Source organism: Bison bison, unplaced genomic scaffold (assembly GCF_000754665.1).
Source record: "Bison bison bison isolate TAMUID 2011002044 unplaced genomic scaffold, Bison_UMD1.0 scf7180017864503, whole genome shotgun sequence".
NCBI lineage: Eukaryota > Metazoa > Chordata > Mammalia > Artiodactyla > Bovidae > Bison > Bison bison.
The window spans coordinates 7,282,372-7,302,594 of NW_011495061.1; the positions used below are offsets into that span (position 1 = coordinate 7,282,372).

General features: G+C 44.3%; 1 protein-coding gene across 3 annotated transcripts in view; it reads right to left on the reverse strand.

Annotated features, from left to right (window-relative positions):
* MRVI1 (murine retrovirus integration site 1 homolog) overlaps positions 1 to 20,223 on the reverse strand; it is a 126,008-nt gene that overhangs the window by 23,416 nt on the left and 82,369 nt on the right. For all 3 annotated transcript variants that reach the window (XM_010829341.1, XM_010829340.1, XM_010829342.1), the window contains exons 12-16: positions 18,648 to 18,771; positions 10,737 to 10,767; positions 8,248 to 8,388; positions 7,658 to 7,789; positions 5,155 to 5,296 (exon numbers count right to left, since the gene is read on the reverse strand). In XM_010829341.1, coding sequence (XP_010827643.1) covers positions 5,155 to 5,296; positions 7,658 to 7,789; positions 8,248 to 8,388; positions 10,737 to 10,767; positions 18,648 to 18,771 — 570 coding nt within the window. The remainder of the gene's footprint in view (positions 1 to 5,154; positions 5,297 to 7,657; positions 7,790 to 8,247; positions 8,389 to 10,736; positions 10,768 to 18,647; positions 18,772 to 20,223) is intronic.

Genomic DNA, 20,223 nt, shown 5'->3' on the forward strand with positions numbered 1-20,223 from the left:
AGTTGTAATCTTTAGTGTGCCCCCTTAAATTTTTAACATGTTATTTGACTTTAGATTTAAATGAATCAAGATCTCTATTCTTCCTGAATCGTCCTTAAAACAATGATCATGCCTTCAAATCTTACTGTTTTTCAATGTTTTTACTTCACTTGGTTTTTGTAATCTCAAATTATTGTGACTGCTGTTTTACATAGTGGCTAGTTGTTTAGATTTACTTACATGTTTACAAATGTCTGATTACCATCTCTTCTTGCATTCAACCTTCTTTCGATCTCCATTTTATTTTTCCTTAAGTGCATTCTTTAATTGTCCTTTTGGTAAGGGGCTGTGAGAGGTAAACTGTCTCAGTTTTTGTCATAAAATGTCTTTCCGTAGCCCTTAAGCTTGCATGACAGTTTAGTTGGTCGTATTAGCTCTAGGTTAACAGTTACTTTCTCTCAGCTCTTTCAACACTTGACTTCGTTGTCTCCTGGTACCGGTATTGGTTGTGGAAATTGTCACTCCTTTGTGGATAATCTGTCTTCTCTCTCTGGTTATTTTTAAGATCTTCATTTTGCCCTTGGGGTTCCATAAAGTTTCTCTTTGATGTGTTTTTCTTTCTTTCGCTTGGGATTCTCTGTACTTTCTAAATGCAACAATTCATGTCTTTCTTTAGTTCTGAAAAATCCTCAGTTCCTGGGAAATTCCTTTGAATATTTTCTCTCCTGATGTATATCCTAATAAGTGTATTTCAAATCTTTTTTTATTTTATATCCCATGTCATATATCTTATAACATTTCTTTCATATTTTAAATTAATTTATCCCTCTGAACCACATTGTGGGTGACTTCCTCAAATCTGCATTCTGGTTAACAATTTTTTTCCTCAACTATTCCTAATCTGATATAAATGTTACACCAATCAGGATAAGCAAGGTTATGCTACAATAATAAACCACCACAAAGTCTCAGTGGCTTATAACAACTAAGATTTATTACTCGCTTTTGCTACACTGCTTATGAGTCAGCAACAGGCTCTGCTCTGCATTTCCTCACTCAGGACTCAGGCTGATGGAGCTTCTACTATTCTGGAGCAGGGATGATTACAATGTCTGGTGGAAGGAAACACAGGGAAAATTGCATACTAGTCTTAGGGATCTCAGCTCAAATGTGATACATGTCCTGCCACTGACATTTAATGCCAAATCACATTGCTCACCTAACTTCAAGGGGATGGAGAAGTGTGCCCAGGAGAATACTGAGAAACAGCTTCAACTATAGGAGCTACCAAAGGGTCCGACTACCAAAAAGTCGTACACAACTGAGCAACCGAACAGCTGAACTGAAAGTAACTACCACTCCTAAACAGCTGAGTGTTTAATTTTCATGCCTCTATTCCTCATATCTAGGATTATATTTTTTATAATTGTATTTTTATTCTCATATTTTTTATTTGTTCTTTTATGCCTCTAATTTTATACACAACTTGAAAAAAATTTTAAGATTGCTTTATTATCTGCTGTGTTTAGGATACAGTCCTATTGTTTGGGTGTCTGATGATTCTCACTGATGGTAGACTGTTTTATTTTATAATTTTATATTGTCAACTCATCTCCTGTGAAGTTTTATTTAGAGGATTCTTTGTCTCCTGGGCACAGGGTGTGTCTCTCCAGAGTGGTTTATATTTATTTCCAATAGTGTTCCTAGCAGCACCATTGTGATGTTCTTTTCAGAATCTCTGCATATTGCATCATCTCTTCTGTTATGGCATGTACTTTGTGGGTTTGCAGTTTTCCTATGAGGAAGGAGAAAGTTTTTTTCCTATCAGAGTCCAGGGTGAAGCAGATAAACTTCCTTGATTTGTTCCATTGTGACTTGGTGATTGTTTCAAAGATGCAGTCCTTGGAAAGTCTTCACTTTGTATAGGAGGCTCAGAGTCAGCTCCCTGCCATGGGGTCTCTGAGGCCTCATCTCAGATTGCACGTGAGTGCAAAAGCCCAGAGTCCAGATAGCTGAGGCTGACTCTTATCCTCAAGGAAACTGCAGGGTCAGCTTGGTTTCAGTTCTCTTTTCTTTTCTAGTATCTGAGTATTTCTTGTGGATTCAGCTATTCCTTTTGGGTAATGTTTGATTCACTTTATCCAGCAGAAATTTCTAAGTATTTGTAGTCAAAGGATTTTCAAGTTTTCCAGTCAGCCAAAATAGCAGTACCAGAAAATATTCTTTGTATATGAAAAGTTAATGCAATTAATAAAATACCAATCTCATAAGAGGGGCAAAGAATTAAAGAATTTACACAAGTAGAAATACAAAGGCCCAACAAACATTTGAAAATGAATGTCAAGAAATACAAATTAAAACTATGAGAAGAGGTACAAAATTGGTTCAAAGTCAAAAATACTTTTAAAAAGAAAAAAAAAAAAAGACAGGATTGTCCATGGTATGATAAATTGAGCATTACTGTTACCCATTAAATGGAGATATCAATGGGTTATTTGGAAATAATTTGCTTTAAGAGCCTTATAAATATTCCTTTCCCCTGAGCCAGTATTTATACTTCTGGAAATCTACCTTAATCCAAAATGCAGACAACTGACATGTTTCACATTCAGAAAAAAATAGATGTCATATTTTTCTTTTGAATGTGTATCACCTTTCTCGAAATCAGAGATATTTTTCTTGCCCTGTAGTCTTCAGAGTCTCAGGCATAGAGAAAGATTACATATGTAACAAAGAAGTCATATAAAAGCTTAAGGAACAAGCACCATCAGGGAATGGTCTCGGGCACGTCTGGCCCCTCTGTACCAGCCCAAACTGAAGTGTAGCTTGGAAAAACAGTGGAGTGGAACCAGACTGTGAAAACCACACATTCACCATTCAACACTCAGCTACCTCCCGTCTTAATGCAAGCACTTTCTTGTGTCCCCAGACTGAACGTGGGCCTCTGCCATGCGCCCCGTAAAGTCTGCTTCCTTCTGTCACGGCACCACTTTCCCTGCCCTGCCCTCACCACAGGTTGGGAGCTCTCTTGGGTCAGGCACAGGCTACCCTTCTCCTCTCTAGTCCAGTATCACATGGCACACATCTCAGTGCTCAGTTAATGTCTGTAGAACTAATGGATGAGACTCATGGGCAACTGTGCTCATTCTACAAATTGTGGGTAAGGTGGTACGCAATTGAGAGACCCTGCACCTTGCCGGACAATAATGCAAGAGCCTGCGTGTTAGGATTTCTTTGGTGGCAGCTTCTCCAACTTCCGTGGTACGCGAGAGACCCTGCACCTTGCTGGACAACAATGCAAGAGCCTGCGTGTTAGGATTTCTTTGGTGGCAGCTTCTCCAACTTCCAACACTGACAGAGAGATGTTTGTTAGAAGCCCAGATGCATGTGGGTCAGGAGCCTTGCTGCCAAGATCCAAAACAGACGGTCTGGAGTGAGTGTGCGCTGCCTTCGGACTCTGGGAAGTATCACTGATATTCCCCAGGAAACTTGTGAAACCTCCTGTTTATAAAGGTTTCTCCATCTGTTATACTTTCCCTCCTCCTGCTCTTGGTAATACGGATGTTTGCATTCCATAGGGATTCCTGTCACTAAAAGGTCTGTTTTCTCCTACTAACACCACCCTCATCAGCCAGAGCTCAAACCCTGGCAGCTCCCAAGGACAGATCCTGGCCCAAAGCACCATCCTCCTCCCTGTGGACTGCGGCAAAGCCTCCAAACGCATCTCTCCACTCCTCAACGTCCACTCCTAATACATCATCCGCTCTGAAGTCAGAGCAATGTTCTAAAAATAAGATCTGACTATGGCCGCTGGAGTAAACTCACGGGTGTCTCATTGCCTGTGGGGCAAACGCCCAGACTGTTCTCAAGGCCTGGCACGTGGCCTGGTCTAAGTCTTACCTTCAGCCTGTCACTGTCCCACTCCAACATCGCAACCAAACAGAAGATGGTTTGTTTCAGAGTCTTCTCACCCCAACCTCCACATCTTTGCACATGCTGTTTCCTCCACCTGTGATGTATTTCCCCCTCTAGTCTGGAAAACTCCTATTTTTACTTTAAAACATAGCAACTCTCTTACTGCATAGCACAGGGAACTACATTCAAAATCCTGTGGTAAACCATAGTGGAAAAGAAGATGAAAAGGAATGTATATGCGTATGTATGTAAACTGAGTCACTTTGCTGTACAGCAGTAATGAACACAACATTGTATATTAACTACACTTCAATAAAAGATTAAAAAAAAACACTGCAATTCAGTATCAAGTGAAATAAGGTGGCGTCTCTCTGTGGTTCTATAGCAATCTGTCCCGAACTTAAAAAAAAAAAGTCTTTCTTTAAAGCACTTGTCTTGCCCACAGTTCTGCTGGTTATCTTAGCAGTCACTCCTTTAGCCAGGCTCTCACTCCACCCCCACTGCCCAGACTCCACCTCTATCTGGACTCCTGTAATAGCCGGCTCGTGGGTTTCCCTGTCTCTGTCTTTATCCCAGTGATGTAACTGTCACACTATTGCCAGAGGGAATCTTCTAAACTATATATGATGATGGAAACTCCCTGATTAAAATCTTTGGTTGGATCCCTAATGCTTTCCAGAATAAAAATGCAAATTCCTTAGCATGTGCTGCCCAAAGTGGGGACCCCACAGCACAAAGCCTCTAAGGTCTGGGGTCTGGCAGTCTCATGTGAAGTGCAAGTTGCTCAGTCGTGTCTGACTCTCTGTGACCCAGTGGATGAAACAGTCCATGGAATTCTCCAGGTCAGAATACTGGAGTGGGTAGCCTTTCCCTTTTCCAGGGGATCTTCCCAACAGAGGGATCAAACCCAGGTCTCCTGCATTGCAGCCAGGACTCTCCACCAGCTGAGCCACCAGTCAGTCTCATAAAGGAGGTTAAATTCTTGCAGCCTAAGGGCTCTGCATCACTAGTCAGCTTCTCTGGTTATTTTTATCAGGAGTTGCTTGGGGGCCATTCGTGCTTTCTGGTTCCAGGCCCCCGGGGCTCACGGGAGCAGTGGCTGCAAGGCCCCTGTGGACAGCATTGGGTGGGGCAGCAAGCCTTGCTCACCCTGACATAGGCCCTGGGACTGCCCCATAGGTGTGATCCTAGCCTGGATCCATCAGGGACCCATAATCACAGGGCCAAGGTGGGGCAGTGGGCAGGAGTCCAGTTTCTTACCAGAGGGGCCACAGCTGCGGCTCGAATTTTGATTTGCAAGTTTTTTAAACTCCATGAGCTCTGCATGGTCCTTCTCATACGTCCTCTTTAGGTTCTCCACATACTGCATCATCACTTCTGTTGCTTTCGACATGCGTTTTTCCTGCAGGGACGCAGAGGAAAAGCTCATCAGCCCTCTTTGCTCTGAGCCAGGATCTGGGCTGTGGGATTCAAAAGGTTACAGTGATATGACTCTAAGAGTTTGCTGTCTGGGGTGTGAGCTGAAACAGGGGCTCAGGCACCTGCCCTCGAGGAGAACAAGAACAAGCCCAGCCATAAAGCCTCAGGAGACGAGAAGGAACAGAGTCCTCCCTGTGGAGAATGGGTTGGGGGAGGCTTCATGAAACAGGCTGAAGTGATGTAGGGCATGGGCAGCATCTGGGCATGTAGCTATGGGCATGAGAGACAGTTCGCATTCAGGGAACTCCAAGAGCCAAAGTCTAGAGGCAGGACATTACCAGGCTTGTATCAACGTGAGGATTCCCGCTCCAGACAGAATCCTTTGGAGAGTAAAGAGGATGCCTTCAGGAATTGAGGGCTTCCCTGGTGGCTCAGACAGTAAAGAATCTGCCTTTAATGCGGGAGACCCAGTTTCAATCCCTGGGTTGGGAAGATCCCCTGGAGAAGGAAATAGCAATCCACTCCAGTATTCTTGCCTGGAGAATCCCATGGATAGAGGAACAGGGCGGGCTATAGTCCATGGGGTTGCAAAGAGTCAGACACAACTGAGTGACTTTCACTTACTTATCAGGAATTGTGCTGGGGCAATAGGCATATACCAGAACTGTCTGGAAAGCCAAGAAAGCACAGGTCATCCTGCTTATATAGGAATCAGCAAATGGTTGGGTTTGTTCACAAGATGAAAAGGTGAGTTAGAGCTGAACTGAGTGCTTTGGACTCATTCTGAAGGAAGAGGGGAGCCACTGAATGTCTTAAAGGCGTGTCATAATCAGTCCACCAATGGAGACTGGTCTAAAGGAAACAAGATGAGTGGCAGCTAGAGCAACAAGGAAAATGAGGATAAGTGCCTGAACCAGTCCATCGGAACCAGAGAGGACTCTGAGGACTGAGACAAGGAAGCCACTTGGAGAAGGCTGAAGGCTGGAGTGAGAAGCACGTTCACAAGGACTGTGCAAAGTGAAGAGTCTTCTCTGCTGACACCTCTCCAATCCCTCAGAGAGCCCACAACCTGCCTGTCTGTGGAGGGGCATGCTCAGTGACCAAACCCTGGACAAAGTCCCCGTAGCCCTGAGCCGAGACCAGTCACTTCCCTAAAGCTCTCCCTCTGTGCTGCTCCCAGCTGGAAGAGCTTTCTGGGTGCTGCCACTCAGGAAAGTTGGGTGACTTTTCCCTGGACGGACATAGGTGGGACAGCCCTGTGGTTTGTTCTTCTTTCATTCTAATGAGAACCGCCCAGGGCTGGGCCCCAGGAACACCCCTGTCATGCAACCCACGAGGCAGGACACATGGTACACAGATCCATGGCAACAGCAACAGTGACAACAACATCCAGGGGCTTTACAAGTGTCTCAGCAGCCTTGGACGGCAGACACCGCATTTTACATTTGGAGCAGCTGGCGCTCAGAGAGCTTGTTAACTGACCCAAGGGCACACAGTGAACCCTGGTACAATCAGAATGGAAACTCGGGCCGTCTGGCCCCACAACACCATGATGGGTTGGGGCAGTACCTTGTGTGCCTCAGGACTTCAAAGTGGCTGCAAGGGAGCCACAGTTGGGCTTTCATCCCAGGTTTGCCCATCACTGTGTTATTACCTTTCTGAGACTTCACATTTTTATTGAGGAATATCTTTCCAAGATTACTGGGAGGATTAATGAAACAAAGTGGGTTTTCCTAAAGCATGTTTTGCCAAACACTAAATTCCATGGGAATTGAGTAGGTATTTTATAGGGAGAAAAAAAAGAAGGAAGGGATGGTTCTTTACTCAAATACATTTGAGAAATACATAGGTAATGTTAAACAGGAATTTTCATTACAGGACTTCTCAAAGCCTTGCTTATGCCAACATGCATTAGAAATCTCCAAGAAAGGTAGCACACAGCAGTTCCCATGCAGTAGGTATCCATGCGTGCAGGCTAAGTTGCTTCAGTTGTGTCTGACTTTTTGTGACCCCACGGACTGTAGCCTGCCAGGCTCCTCTGTCCTTAGGATTCTCCAGGCAAGAATACTGGAGTGGGTTGCCATGCCCTCCTTCAGGAGATCTTCGCAACCCAGGGACTGAACCATCATCTCTCACATCTCCTGCACTGACAGGCGGGTTCTTAACCACTGGCATAAAAGTTTTTTCTGGGGGAGCACCTCAAGAGTTTAGTGGTCTGCCAAAAATACTCTGAAACAATCGTAATTGGGGACATAGGATGTCACAGGAAGGCATCAGTTGGTGGTGTCTGCAGTTGTCAGCGCTTACACTCAGCCCCAGTTACAAGAGGCAGAGCAGAGCTCACCTGGCGGACGGCCCCCACCATCTCGGCACGGCTGGAGAGGCGGGCAGCCAGGCGGTGCAGGACAGCAATGTCCTCCAGCAGCTTCTGGTAGGTCTCCCGGTGCTCACAGTGGTGCCAGAGGGAAGCTGAGGACTGGGGAGGGAGAAGGAACATCACCTGCGGTCCTCGCAGACCAAGACTTGACTTGTGCTGTCCTGACCGAAAGGAGGGGCCTCTGTAGGCCACCAGCTGCAGCTGTTTCTGGGGTTGAAGAAGCCCAGTGTGGACACTATATATCTGGCCAGCCCAGAGGAAGGCAATCACATCCGGGTCTTTTGTCCCCAAGGTGCTCCCTCTGCCATCCCAGGTCACCCAGCCCCCTTCCTGAAAAGCTGCTGAGGACTCACAGGCCTTACACACAGCCCTGAGGTAACCAGGTCTTCAGGATCTCAGTCTCAGCTCTCTGAGGAAGCTTCTGCTTGGCTCAGGGCCTCAGCCTCATTTCTCATTTCATGAGACTCTTCTTGGTGACTATGAAAAGCAGGACACCTGGCCCAGTCCCTGGGGACAGTCCCTCCTGCAAGGGTTCTCCAGTCAGGCTTTGCAATTACCGTAATGGAAGCTTTGAAGTTTTCCAGTTCCTTCTCTGTGTTTTCCTCTGTCAGGTTGCGTTCCCTTTCTGCCTGGTTAATTCTAGATTCCAGGGTGTAGCTGTCATTTCTAAAGGCCAAGGACAGTTGTACAAACACGTTCTGTTGGGAACAAGAATGTGGAAGAAGCGCTAGGAGGAGGTACTGGAGGGAGCAAGGCTGCCGATGAGTTTTTTGCATGAGCATTTACATCATCTCATGGAATCAGCCCTCCCAAAGCAGCCAAGTACAAGTGAAACTCTCCCTTCTTGGAGCAAACTGCACAAAAGATGGTGAAATAGGTCCGTACCAGTTCCTTCCCAGGACCAGAAGACCAAACGCATTTTACTAATAAACAATAAGAGAGTAACACTTTGCTTTTTCCTAAATGTCAAGAAAATAACATCCTGTATTTGGGTTTAGATAAACTCAGGCCAACATAGCTGACTGTGTAAGCAATGTGGATTCATGCTAGGATTTATGGCACGTGAGTTTTGGAGGTTTCGCATGAAACTACTGTATTTAAAGAAACTCTACTTGAGATGTAAGCCTGCTGATCCAAAGCACATTTCAATCAGCATCTTATCTGAATATACCAAATCCTGAAAGCAGCTTTTAGAAGCTGCCAGGAGATTAAATAAAACCAGGTATGATTCTGTTAGAAGTTTTCTGGAAAGAGTATTCCATGCCAAAAATGCAGCCTGCATGAATGAACTTTGAGAGGTGGGGTTCATCACACATGGAATTCCTGGGCTAGTAGGAAACTTCTGGAGAGGAGAGACAGACAGATGGACTCCACACAGGAAGTAAACAATGGCCTTCATGTGCCTTGCCTGCATCAAGTGGTAGCAGATTTCCACCCTCGGGCGAGCTGATTCTGCCTGAGCGTCTGAGGTTCATGTAACATGGTCCACGGTGGGTAGACATCTCCAGATGGAGAACCGAAAACCCTGAGCTACTCAATAAGATGATGAGAGCAACATCGGAATCTTCTCTGTAGCAAACGTCTGCTCTGCGCCAGCACTGCCAGGACTTTCATGCACTTTAGCTCATTTCATCCCTCAACCACATTCTGTGTCAGGAACTGCTGTGTCCACTTTATGGGTAAAGAGATGGACACCGAGAGAGGTCATTAACTGGCTCAATGGGCCACTGGGGAGTAGCAGAGACAGGATTCAGCCTCAGCCTCTCTGATTGCAAAGCCCATGCTCCTTTCACTGTGCTGACCACGGATTGTGTCAGAACACACAGAGGACAGGAGCGCACTGTTAACCAAACCACCCATGGCCATCTCCACCAACGTGAGTGGGCGGGGATTTTCTGCCCTGCCCAAACCTCAATCAAGTTCATCAGTAATGGTCAAAGTTTTGTTCTCTATACCTGGGTTATCCCCTTTAAAGGCAGTGCAATATAAAGTGCCCTAAATTCAGTCAGAAGACGAGGATCCAAATGTTGGTTCTGCGAAGCACTGGGTCTGGGATCTCAGATGAGTCATTTAATCCCTTAGTTTCCTCCTTTGTTCTGCTTCCTACTCTACCTGTTTCTCAGAGCTGATGAGCGGGTCAGTTGAAAGCATGGACATGTGTGTGTCACGGGCTGTAAGTGCCCTGTCTGTGTGCCAGGCAATTGTTACTATCTGTGCCAGTATTTCACATTGTCTCTCTCTCTGCTTATGTGGTCCACTGAGTCTCAGGAAGGGTATGTTCGCTTTCTTGTTATCAGGGGTAAACCATGCTATAAGATTGTAAAACCTTCCATCCCCCTAACCCGAAGTGAAAAGAAATTCTGGAATCATCTATGTTCCTGCTCCCTTCCTTCTGTCAGCATTGACATAAAATTGTCATGGAAACAAACTGCTGCTGGTGTTGGAGGTCCTCACTGTCTCCCCTCCGATGCATTCTCTTTGTCCATCTACCCCTTCACCAGAATGAAATGCCTCTCAGCTCTCTCACCATCCCCAATGGGACAGCGTCTCTACAGAGATGAGGAGGCCCTGGGGGGGATCAGTCGAGGTGAGAGAGCTGCCCCCACAGTCTCTCACCATGGCTGAACTGGCTTCCTTATGTCTGAAACACTTAGAAGGAAAGCACCTTCATCTTCTAAAGTTTGAAACATGAAATCTGATCCTATTTTAATAATTTAAAAAATAAATTTGATTCACTCTGCAGCCTCCCAGCTGACTTTGTGTACTTAAGTCATGCTTTTAAAGAAAACAATCTTTGAAGAAATGTGGGACTGCCAATTACCTTCTTATCCCTGACCAAAGTTGTTAAAATCTTCATTAACTAGGGTGGGGGGGCGGCGGGATGGCTGGTTCAGTTGGTCTGATCACAGTGCCCATATTTCCTCCATGGTCACTCGTTCTCATGTTTGTGTGAAAATGTCAGGAGCAGAGGCTGGAGAAGGGAATGTTCTGAATAAAGCCACTCATGCCCAAGTACTCAATTTCATAAAGCACTAGAATTACTTACCTCGACTTCCTTTTCAGTGAGTGGAGGGGCACTGTGAAAAAGAAAAAGACACAGAAATGAACTTTGTCCAACCCACGAAATAAACCCAAAGGTGGCTTTGACCAACCAGCAGACCAGGTGTTTCCAGGAATTGGAGTAAGCAGGGCTAGCGAGATGGAGAAGATGCAGGGTGCACTTTGCGTGAGTTCTATAACCTGTGAGAGACTGCCCGGACGCCGACTCCTACAGAGGAAGTGTGCTGGAAAATATTAGATTCTGGGCTCAGTGCTCTACAAGTGCCTCCACTAACGGTGACTTTGGGTGAGCTCTTTAATCTAAGTTTGCTCATCTATAAAATGGGAATAATATCTATCTTGCAGGAGTCTTATAAGGAATACATGTATGTATGTAAATATATATGTACAATACATGCATATATATGTGGGCTTATATTCATACATATGTGACATCTACACAGTTGTTTATGTGTATATACGTATACAAGCACATATATGTATGTATATACGTGTATGTGTACATCTGTGTATATACATGTGATGTCTACACGTGGTGGGCACTCAGGAGTGTTGATTATTACTATGACTAACAGGCGTGTTGTGAAGTCTTAATGAGAGAATACACAAGCTATACAATTTATGAGTTGTATACATCTGAACAGCCATTGTCATCTTTCCGGGGCTGCTCAGGTCTGTAAAGCCTGGCCCTTCTCTTGCCCCTGAGGACTGTGATGAGGGCGCATGTGAGCCAGAGAATGAATGGCAGGAAAGAGTGGCCAGAGCTCTTCTCCCTACCAAGGGCCTCCTCTGATGGCTGGAATCAGATCAGGAGAGAGAGTCCCAGCTGGTGCAGAGGGCGTGGTTCCCCCAGCAAGCACCCTCCACTCTGCACGCTCGCGCGGACACCGCTCTGGCTGGTGACTACAGCTAGCCCAGCTCAGAAACCTGGACAACGTAAACAACACACGGGCCCTTTCCTGTGCTGGGGAGGACGAGGAGTCCCACCGGCGTCACAGGACTTGGCAACACAGTGTGTCATCGATAAGGCTCTCAGGAAACACAGCTTCCTCCCTTTGACGGGTGCGGAGAGACCCTGAGAGCAAAGGTAGGGGTCAGCAGTCTCTGCAAGGGGCTGGTTCTCACCCCTGACAAGGGACTATGAGAACCTTCCTGTCAGGATGAGACAACAAGACCCCATGGCCATGCAGTCAGCAGAGTACAGAGCATGAGATAAACAACTGCAAAGATGTTGGATGCTTGCAATTCTTGCCACAACCCCATCCGTCAGGCCCTTTCCTCTGGGGGCCAGCCAACAATCTCAACTCTCCTATAGAGCATGCATGTCTTGCTTATATGGTGCAACAAAACTCATTGAGCTTACCTTTGACTCTTGACTTTGTTTGGACATTATGTGAAAATTACATGTTTTCATCAATTATTAACCAAACTTATTTTTCAACCTTGATTACTCATTGGCTGCTTTTCTTTTTGCTATAGAACACTTTTTTTTTTTTTAATGTATAAGGCCTTGAGGGCTCAGGGAGGTGTGGTTTAGGTAAAGAAACTGCATGACAAGGCCAGCTCCCAAAGCAGAGCGCTCTACCTCATGAACTGTCACCGGCAGGCAAGGGGGCAAAGCCATTACCTCCAAAAAGGTGGCGACGTATGAGGAGACCAGTTTGGATATCATTGTGTGCCTCAGAATTCAAACTGCCTTAAGAGGCCTTAGAATAAAATCAAGGGCCTCTGAACTGTCCCCTACCAGACTCTCTTTCTCAGCCTTGAAGGCTGTTTCCTCTTCAAACACACTTATCTCATGTGGCCCCAGGGCCTTTGCATCTACTGTTCTTCCCTTTTTTTCATTCTTTTACATTTGTAATTCATAGAATTGTACAAACATCATTACAGTCAACCTTAGAACTTTTTAATCATCCCCAAAAGGAACTCTGAACCAATTAGCAGTCACTCTCCCAACCCCCATCCTGAGCCCTAGACAACCGCTAATCTCCTTTGTCTCTATGGATGTCCCTATCCTGGATATCTCATATAAATGGAGTCATACAATACTGACTGACTTCTTTCACTTACCATAATGTTTTCAAGGTTTATCCACCTGGTAGCATATACAAATACTTCATTTTTATGGCTGAATAGTATTCTATTCTATGGATATATCAGATTTTACTTCTCTGTTTATTAGTTGATAGGCATTTGGTTTGTTTCCATTTTTAGCTATTATGAAAAATACTTGTTATTGAACATTCACATTCCAGTTTTTGTGTGGGCACATATTTTCATCTCTGCTATATATATAGGAGTGGAATTGCTGGGCTACTTTGGCCACCTCATGCGAAGAGTTGACTCATTGAAAAAGACTCTGAGGCTGGGAGGGATTGGGGGCAGGAGGAGAAGGGGACAACAGAGGATGAGATAGCTGGATGGCATCACTGACTCAATGGACATGAGTTTGGGTGAACTCCGGGAGTTGGTGATGGACAGGGAGGCCTGGTGTGCTGCAATTCATGGGGTCGCAAAGAGTCGGACACGACTGAGTGAATGAACTGATGATAACTGTACGTTTAACTTTTCAAGGGATTGTTATTCAAATTGGCTGTACCATTTTACTGAGAATTTCAATTCTTCCACATCCTCACCAACATTTGCTATTGCCCAACTTTTTATTGGGCTTCCCTGGTGGCACAGTCCGTAAGGAATTGGCCTGCAATATGGGAGACCTGGGTTCGATTCCTGGGTTGGGAAAATCCCCCGGAGGAGGGCATGGCAACCCACTCCAGTATTCTTTCCTGGAAAATCTCCATGGACAGAGGAGCCTGGAGGTCTGCAGTCCATGGGGTCGCAAAAAGTTGGACACAACTGAGCGACTAAACATAGCACAGCACATGTTTTCTATTATAACTATTCTAGAGATTTAAAATTATATCTCATTTATGATAAATGATAAATCATTCAATGAAGTTATTATTCATGATAAACCATCTGAATTTGCATTTCCCTAATGACTAAAAGATGAGGAAAGGCAGGCACCTTAAAGATGGCAGAGTAGAAGGACGTGCGCTCATCCTCTCCTCTGAGAACTCCAAAATTTCAGCTAACTGCTGAACAGCCATTGACAGGAGAATATTGGAGCCTACCCAAAAAAGACCCCACATCCAAGGGCAAAGGAGAAGCCTCGACAAGGGTAGGAGGGGAAAAACCACATTTAGAACCAAAGCCCATACCTTCCAGAGATGCTCGGAGGGCTCAAACAAAACCTTGTGCATGCCAGGACCCAGGGACCCCACAAGAGACTGAGCCAGACTTGCCTTTGAGTGTTTGAGTGTCTCCTGTGGAGGCACAGGTCAGCGGAGGCCTGCTGCAGGGACAGGGACTCTGGCAGCAGCAGTCCTGGGAAGCCTGGCTTGTGAGCCCCACCATAGAGCCACCGAGCAGACAAACCCACAAACTGGAGCAATGACCCCACAAGAGACTGAGCCAGACTTGCCTATGAGTGTCCAGGAGTCTCCATTGGAGGCATGGGTAGATAGTGGCCTTCCGTGGGGTCAGGGGCACTGAATACAACAGTCCTGGCATAAGTCCTTTTGAAGGAGGACCCCCAATCCTGGTTTGGCCTCAGGCCAAACTATAGGGAGAGAACACAGCCCCATCCATCAACAGAAAATTGGGTTAAAGATTTACTTAGTATGGCCCTGCCCATCAGAGCAAGACCAGGATTCCCCCACAGCCAGTCCCTACCATCAGGAAGTTTCCACAAACCTCTTATCCTTATCCATCAGAGGCAGACAGAATGGAAACTGCAGTTATAGAAAACTAACCAAACTGATCACTTGGATCACAGCCTTGTCTAACTTAATGAAACTATGAGCCATGAAACTATGTAGGGCCACCCAAGACGGACGGGTCATGGTGGAGAGTTCTGACAAGACGTGGTCCACTGGGGGAAGGGAATGGCAAACAACGTCAGTATTCTTACCTTGAGAGCCCTATTAGCATTGTGAAATGTCAAATAAGGTATGACACTGAAAGATGAACTCCTCAGGTTGGTAGGTGCCCAATATGCTACTGGAGAAGAGTGGAGAAATAACTCCAGAAAGAATGAAGAGGCTGAGCCAAAGCAAAAACAACACCCAGTTGTGGTTGTGATTGGTGATGGAAGCAAAGTCAGATGCTGTAAGGAACAATATTGCATAGGAACCTGGAATGTTAGGTCCATGAATCAAGGCAAATTGGAAGTGGTCAAACAGAAGATGGCAAGAGTGAACATCAATATTTTAGGAATCAGTCGACTAAAATGGACTGAAATGGGCGAATTTAATTCAGAAGATCATTATATCTACTACCGTGGGCAAGAATCCCTTGGAAGAAATGGAGCAGCCCTCATAGTCAACAAGAGAGTCCTAAATGCAGTACTTGGGTACAATCTCAAAAATGACAGAATGATCTGTTTCCAGGGCAAACCTTTCAATATCACCGTGATCTAAGTCTATGCCCCAACCACTAATGCTGAAGAAGCTGAAGTTGAAAGGTTCTATGAAGACCTACAAGACCTTCTAGAACTAACACCAGAAAAAGATGTCCTTTTTATCATAGGGGACTGGAATGCAAAAGTAGGAAGTCAAGAGGTACCTGGAATAACAGGAAAGTTTGGCCTTGGAGTACAAAATGAAGCAAGGCAAAGGCTGACAGAGTTTTGCCTGATCACAGCAAACACCCTCTTCCAACAACACAAGAGACGACTCTACACATGGACATCACCAGATGGTCAATACCGAAATCATATCGATTATATTCTCTGTAACCAAAGATGGAGAAGCTCTCCACAGTCAGCAAAAACAAGACCAGGAGCTGACTGTGGCTCAGATCATGAACTCCTTATTGCAAAATTCAGGCTTGAAACTGAAGTACAGAAAACCAGTAGACCATTCAGGTATGACCTAAATCAAATCCCTACAATTATACAGTGGAAGTGACAAATAGATTCAAGGGATTAGATCTGATACATAGAGTGCCTGAAGAACTATGGACCAAGGTTCAGAACACTGTACAGGAGGTGGTGATCAAAACCATCCCCAAGAAGAAGTACAAAAAATGCAAAATCATTGTCTGAGGAGGCCTTACAAATAGCTGAGAAAAGAAGAGAAACAAAAGGCAAAGGAGAAAAGGAAAGATATATCCATCTGAATGCAGAGTTCCAAAGAACAGCAAGGAGAGATGAGAAAGCCTTCCTCAGTGATCAATGCAAAGAAATAGAGGAAAACAACAGAATGGGAAAGACTAGAGATCTCTTCAAGAAAATTAGAGATACAAGGGGAACATTTTATGTAAAGATGGGCACAATAAAGGAAAGAACAGTATGGACCTAACAGAAGCAGAAGATATTGAGAACAGGTGGCAAGAATACGCAGAAGACCTATACAAAAAAGATCTTAATGACCCAGATAACCACGATGGTGTGATCACTCACCTAGAACCAGACATCCTGGAATGTGAAGTCAAGTAGGCCTTAGGGAGCATCACTACAAAGAAAGCTAGTGGAGGTGATGGAATTCCAGCTGAGCTATTTCAAATCCTCAGAGATGATGGTGTGAAAGTGCTGCACTCAACATGCCAGCAAATTTGGAAAACTCAGCAGTGGCCACAAGACTGGAAAAGATTAGTTTTCATTTCAATCCCAAAGAAAGGCAATGCCAAGCAATGTTCAAACTACCACACAATTGTACTCATTTCACACGTTAGCAAAGTAATGCTCAAAATTCTCCAAGCTAGGCTTCAACAGTACTTGAATTGAGAAATTCCAGGTGTTCAAGTTGGATTTAGTAAAGGCAGAGGAACCAGAGATCAAATTGCCAACATCCGTTGGATCATAGAAAAAGCAAGAGAATTTCAGAAAATCATCTACCTCTGCTTCATTAACTATACTAAAACCTTTGACTGTGTGGATCACAGCAAACTGCGTAAAATTCTTCAAGAGATGGGAATACCAGACCACCTTACCTGCCTCTTGAGAAATCTGTGTGCAGGTCAAGAAGCAACAGTTAGAACCAGAACATGGAACGACGGACTGGTTCCAAATTGGGAAAGGAGTACGTCAAGACTGTGTATTGTCTACCTACTTATATAACTTATATGCAGAGTAAATCATGCAAAATGCCAGACTGGATAAAGCACAAGCTGAAATCAAGACTGCTGGGAGAGAAAGCAACAACCTCAGATAATGCAGATGACACCACCCTTATGGCAGAAAGCGAAGAGGAACTAAAAAGGCTCTTGATGAAAGTGAAAGAGGAGAGTGAAAAAGCTGGCTTAAAACTCAACATTCAGAAAACTAAGATCATGGCGTCTGGTCCCATCACTTCATGGCAAATAGATGGGGAAACAATGGAAAGACTGACAGACTATTTTCTTGGTCTCCAAAATCAGTGCAGATGGTGACTGCAGCCATGAAATTAAAAGATGCTTGCTCCCTGGAAGAAAAACTATGACAAACCTAGACAGCATATTAAAAAGCAGAGACATTACTTTACCAACAAAAGTCCATCTAGTCAAGGCTATATTTTTTCCAGCAGTCATGTATGGATGTGAGAGTTGGACCATAAAGAAAGCTGAGCGTCAAAGAATTGATGCTTTTGAACTGTGGTGTTGGAGAAGACTCTTGAGAGTCCCTTGGACTGCAAAGAAATCCAACCAGTCCATCCTAAAGGAAATCAGTCCTGAATATTCATTGGAAGGACTGATGCTAAAGCTCCAATATTTTGGTCACTTGATGCGAAGAGCTGACTCGTTTAAAAAGACCCTGAAGCTGGGAAAGATTGAAGGCAGGATGAGGAGGGGACGACAGAGGATGCGATGGTTGGATGGCATTGTCGACTCGATGGACATGAGTTTGGGCAAGCTCCAGGAGTTAGTGATGGACAGGGAAGCCTGGTGTGCTGCAGTCCATGCGATCACAGAGAGTCAAATATGACTAAGCGACTGAACTGAATGACTAATGATGCTGAGCATACTTTCATGTGTTCATTGACCCCTCATACACATTCTTTGAAGAAATGTCTATTTAAATCTTCTGTCCACTTAAAGATATTAGTTGTCAATACTACTCAGCCATAAAAAATGAAATTGAAATTTTGCCATTTGCAGCAATATGGATGGACTCGGAGGGCATCATGCTAGGTAAAATAAGTCAGACAGAGAAAGACAAACATTTTATGATCTCACTTTTGTGGAATCTGAAAAAGTACATCAAGCTAGTAAATACAACAAAAAAGAAACAGACTTACAGATATGGGTTACCAGTAGGGGAGAGGGAAAGAGGAAGGAAGAAGGGCAATATAGGAATATGGGATTAAGAGGTACAAACTATAGTTAAAAAAAAAAAAAGACTGTAAAGAGACATTGTACAAAAACCAAAAACAGGGAATATAGTCAGTATTTTATGATGACTATAAATGAAGTACAACCTTTTAAAATTGTGAGTCATTATACTGTATATATGTAACTTATATAATATTGTACAACTATATTTCAATAAAAAATTTTAAATTATTTTTAAAATTTAACAAATGTTGTGTTATTGAATTATAAGTTCTTTATATATTACAGAAAGAAACCCCTTATCATATACATGCTTTGCAAATATTTCCTCCTGTTCTGTGGTTTGTCTCTTCACTTTCTCGATGGCGTTGTTTGCATCACTTATGAACCTTACGTGCTGAGTTGGAACCACCTCACGTGGCCCTTTATTATTCTCTTTGTTTTGGGTGCATTAGCCCTGCCTGGACAATTGGACTTTGGCCTTTCTGGGGTCAAAGCTCAAGTCTGGTGCTCTTGTGTTCCATCCAGAATCGAACACAGGGGCCCCCCAGTGTGGGCTCTTGTGCAGCCCACGCCCTGATTTTACCTTCCAGGGAGGGACTTGTGGACCCGCAGTTTGCGAAGCAGCACATCAGAAATATTGGGCATGACATCCAGCCCGCCCTTTGACTCTTCTTCCTCAATAGCTGAGGAGAGTTCAGAAGGGTGTCCTGGAAAAACAGAAAAAAGTATTTAACTTATAAAATGTCTGTTTGAAATCACAGTAATATTCTTGGCAATTTGCTTCAGGGGGTAAGGAAGAACTTTAACATTTATTAGAGCTTGGTTATATGCCAGGGGCTTCATGATTGTTATTTTATCCTCGCAATAATCCAATGAGCTAGACTTTAATCATCCCATTTTACAGGAGGGTAAACCAAGACTCAGCAAGATTAATATTGTGTTGGCCAAAAAGTTCATTTGGGTATATCCAAACAAACCCTTTGACCAACCCAGTAACTTGCTTACAGTCACAGAACTGGTAAATGGCATGGACTATAAACAGTTCTATCTGCTCCAAGTTCTCTGTTCTTCCCACCGCTCCCCACAGTACCAAGCAGTCTCCTTTGTCTGGGGTCTGAGATTGGTTTTTGGCAATTGGAAGCTGGTTGGCTTGTTGGCTATAATGTTTAGAAAAGTCCCCTCTCTTTGGCAGACTTCTCAGGAGGCTGGCTGCCCAACTAATCTTCCTCAAGTGAATTCTATTATCTGTGTCCCACTTAGAAATAAGAATTTGCTTCCATATTCCCACAGATAGGAGTAGAAACAGGGTTTTTCCAGAGTAAAGCTAAGGTCATTAAATCTTTGATCTTTTGTGGACCTCTGAAATAGTTGCCTCTGAGTTAGTTGTCCTGAGTTGCCTCAGGACCAATAAAAAAATTTTTTTTTCCCCAAATATCTCCTAACCTTCCTTGGTCTGTGCTCTGAAGACAGAAATAACAAACCAAGTGTTCTCTTTGCCACAAATTTTTCTCATGTTCACAGACAGCTCCAAAGCTTCCTTTCTCCATTTTCCCAACTGTTCAGCGTGGCCTCTAGATACATCCCATGCCCCTACATTCTGGTTGTTGCTACCCCAGAGGCTCCAATGTCCTTCATCAAACTCTTATCTCTGGAGCATGTTGGCAATGTCCTTTGCATTGACCTCAGTTATTCATTTGGCATAGACTTGCTGTGCCCTATGGGCTCATAGCACACTTCAAATTAAAAGTCTCAAATCTCTTTTACTTGAGCTAAATCAAATATCTATGTCTCATACAATGCTTACTTTCTATTGCAGGACTTTATAGTTATCCATCCCTTACCATCTTTCATGGATTTGGGCCCAGCAGATTTCTAGAACTATAGTCAAGGCCTGCGATCAGGACTGTGGGCAAGGTTGTGGTAGCCAGCTAAATGGAGCTAAGATTGGGAGTCATGAATTAGAAGCCTCCTCAAGTGAGATCACGTGGTGAGATGATTAGGTATACTTTGGCTCTAGGTGAAGAATGTTTACATACTTAGATCCTTCCAACAACTGAACAGTGTTGATGATGTTCCTGGCCCTCAAGGCATCCAGCAAAGTCTGGAGAACCATCTATCAGAGCCACGGCAGCCAGCAATCCTTCTTGGGATCTGAGATT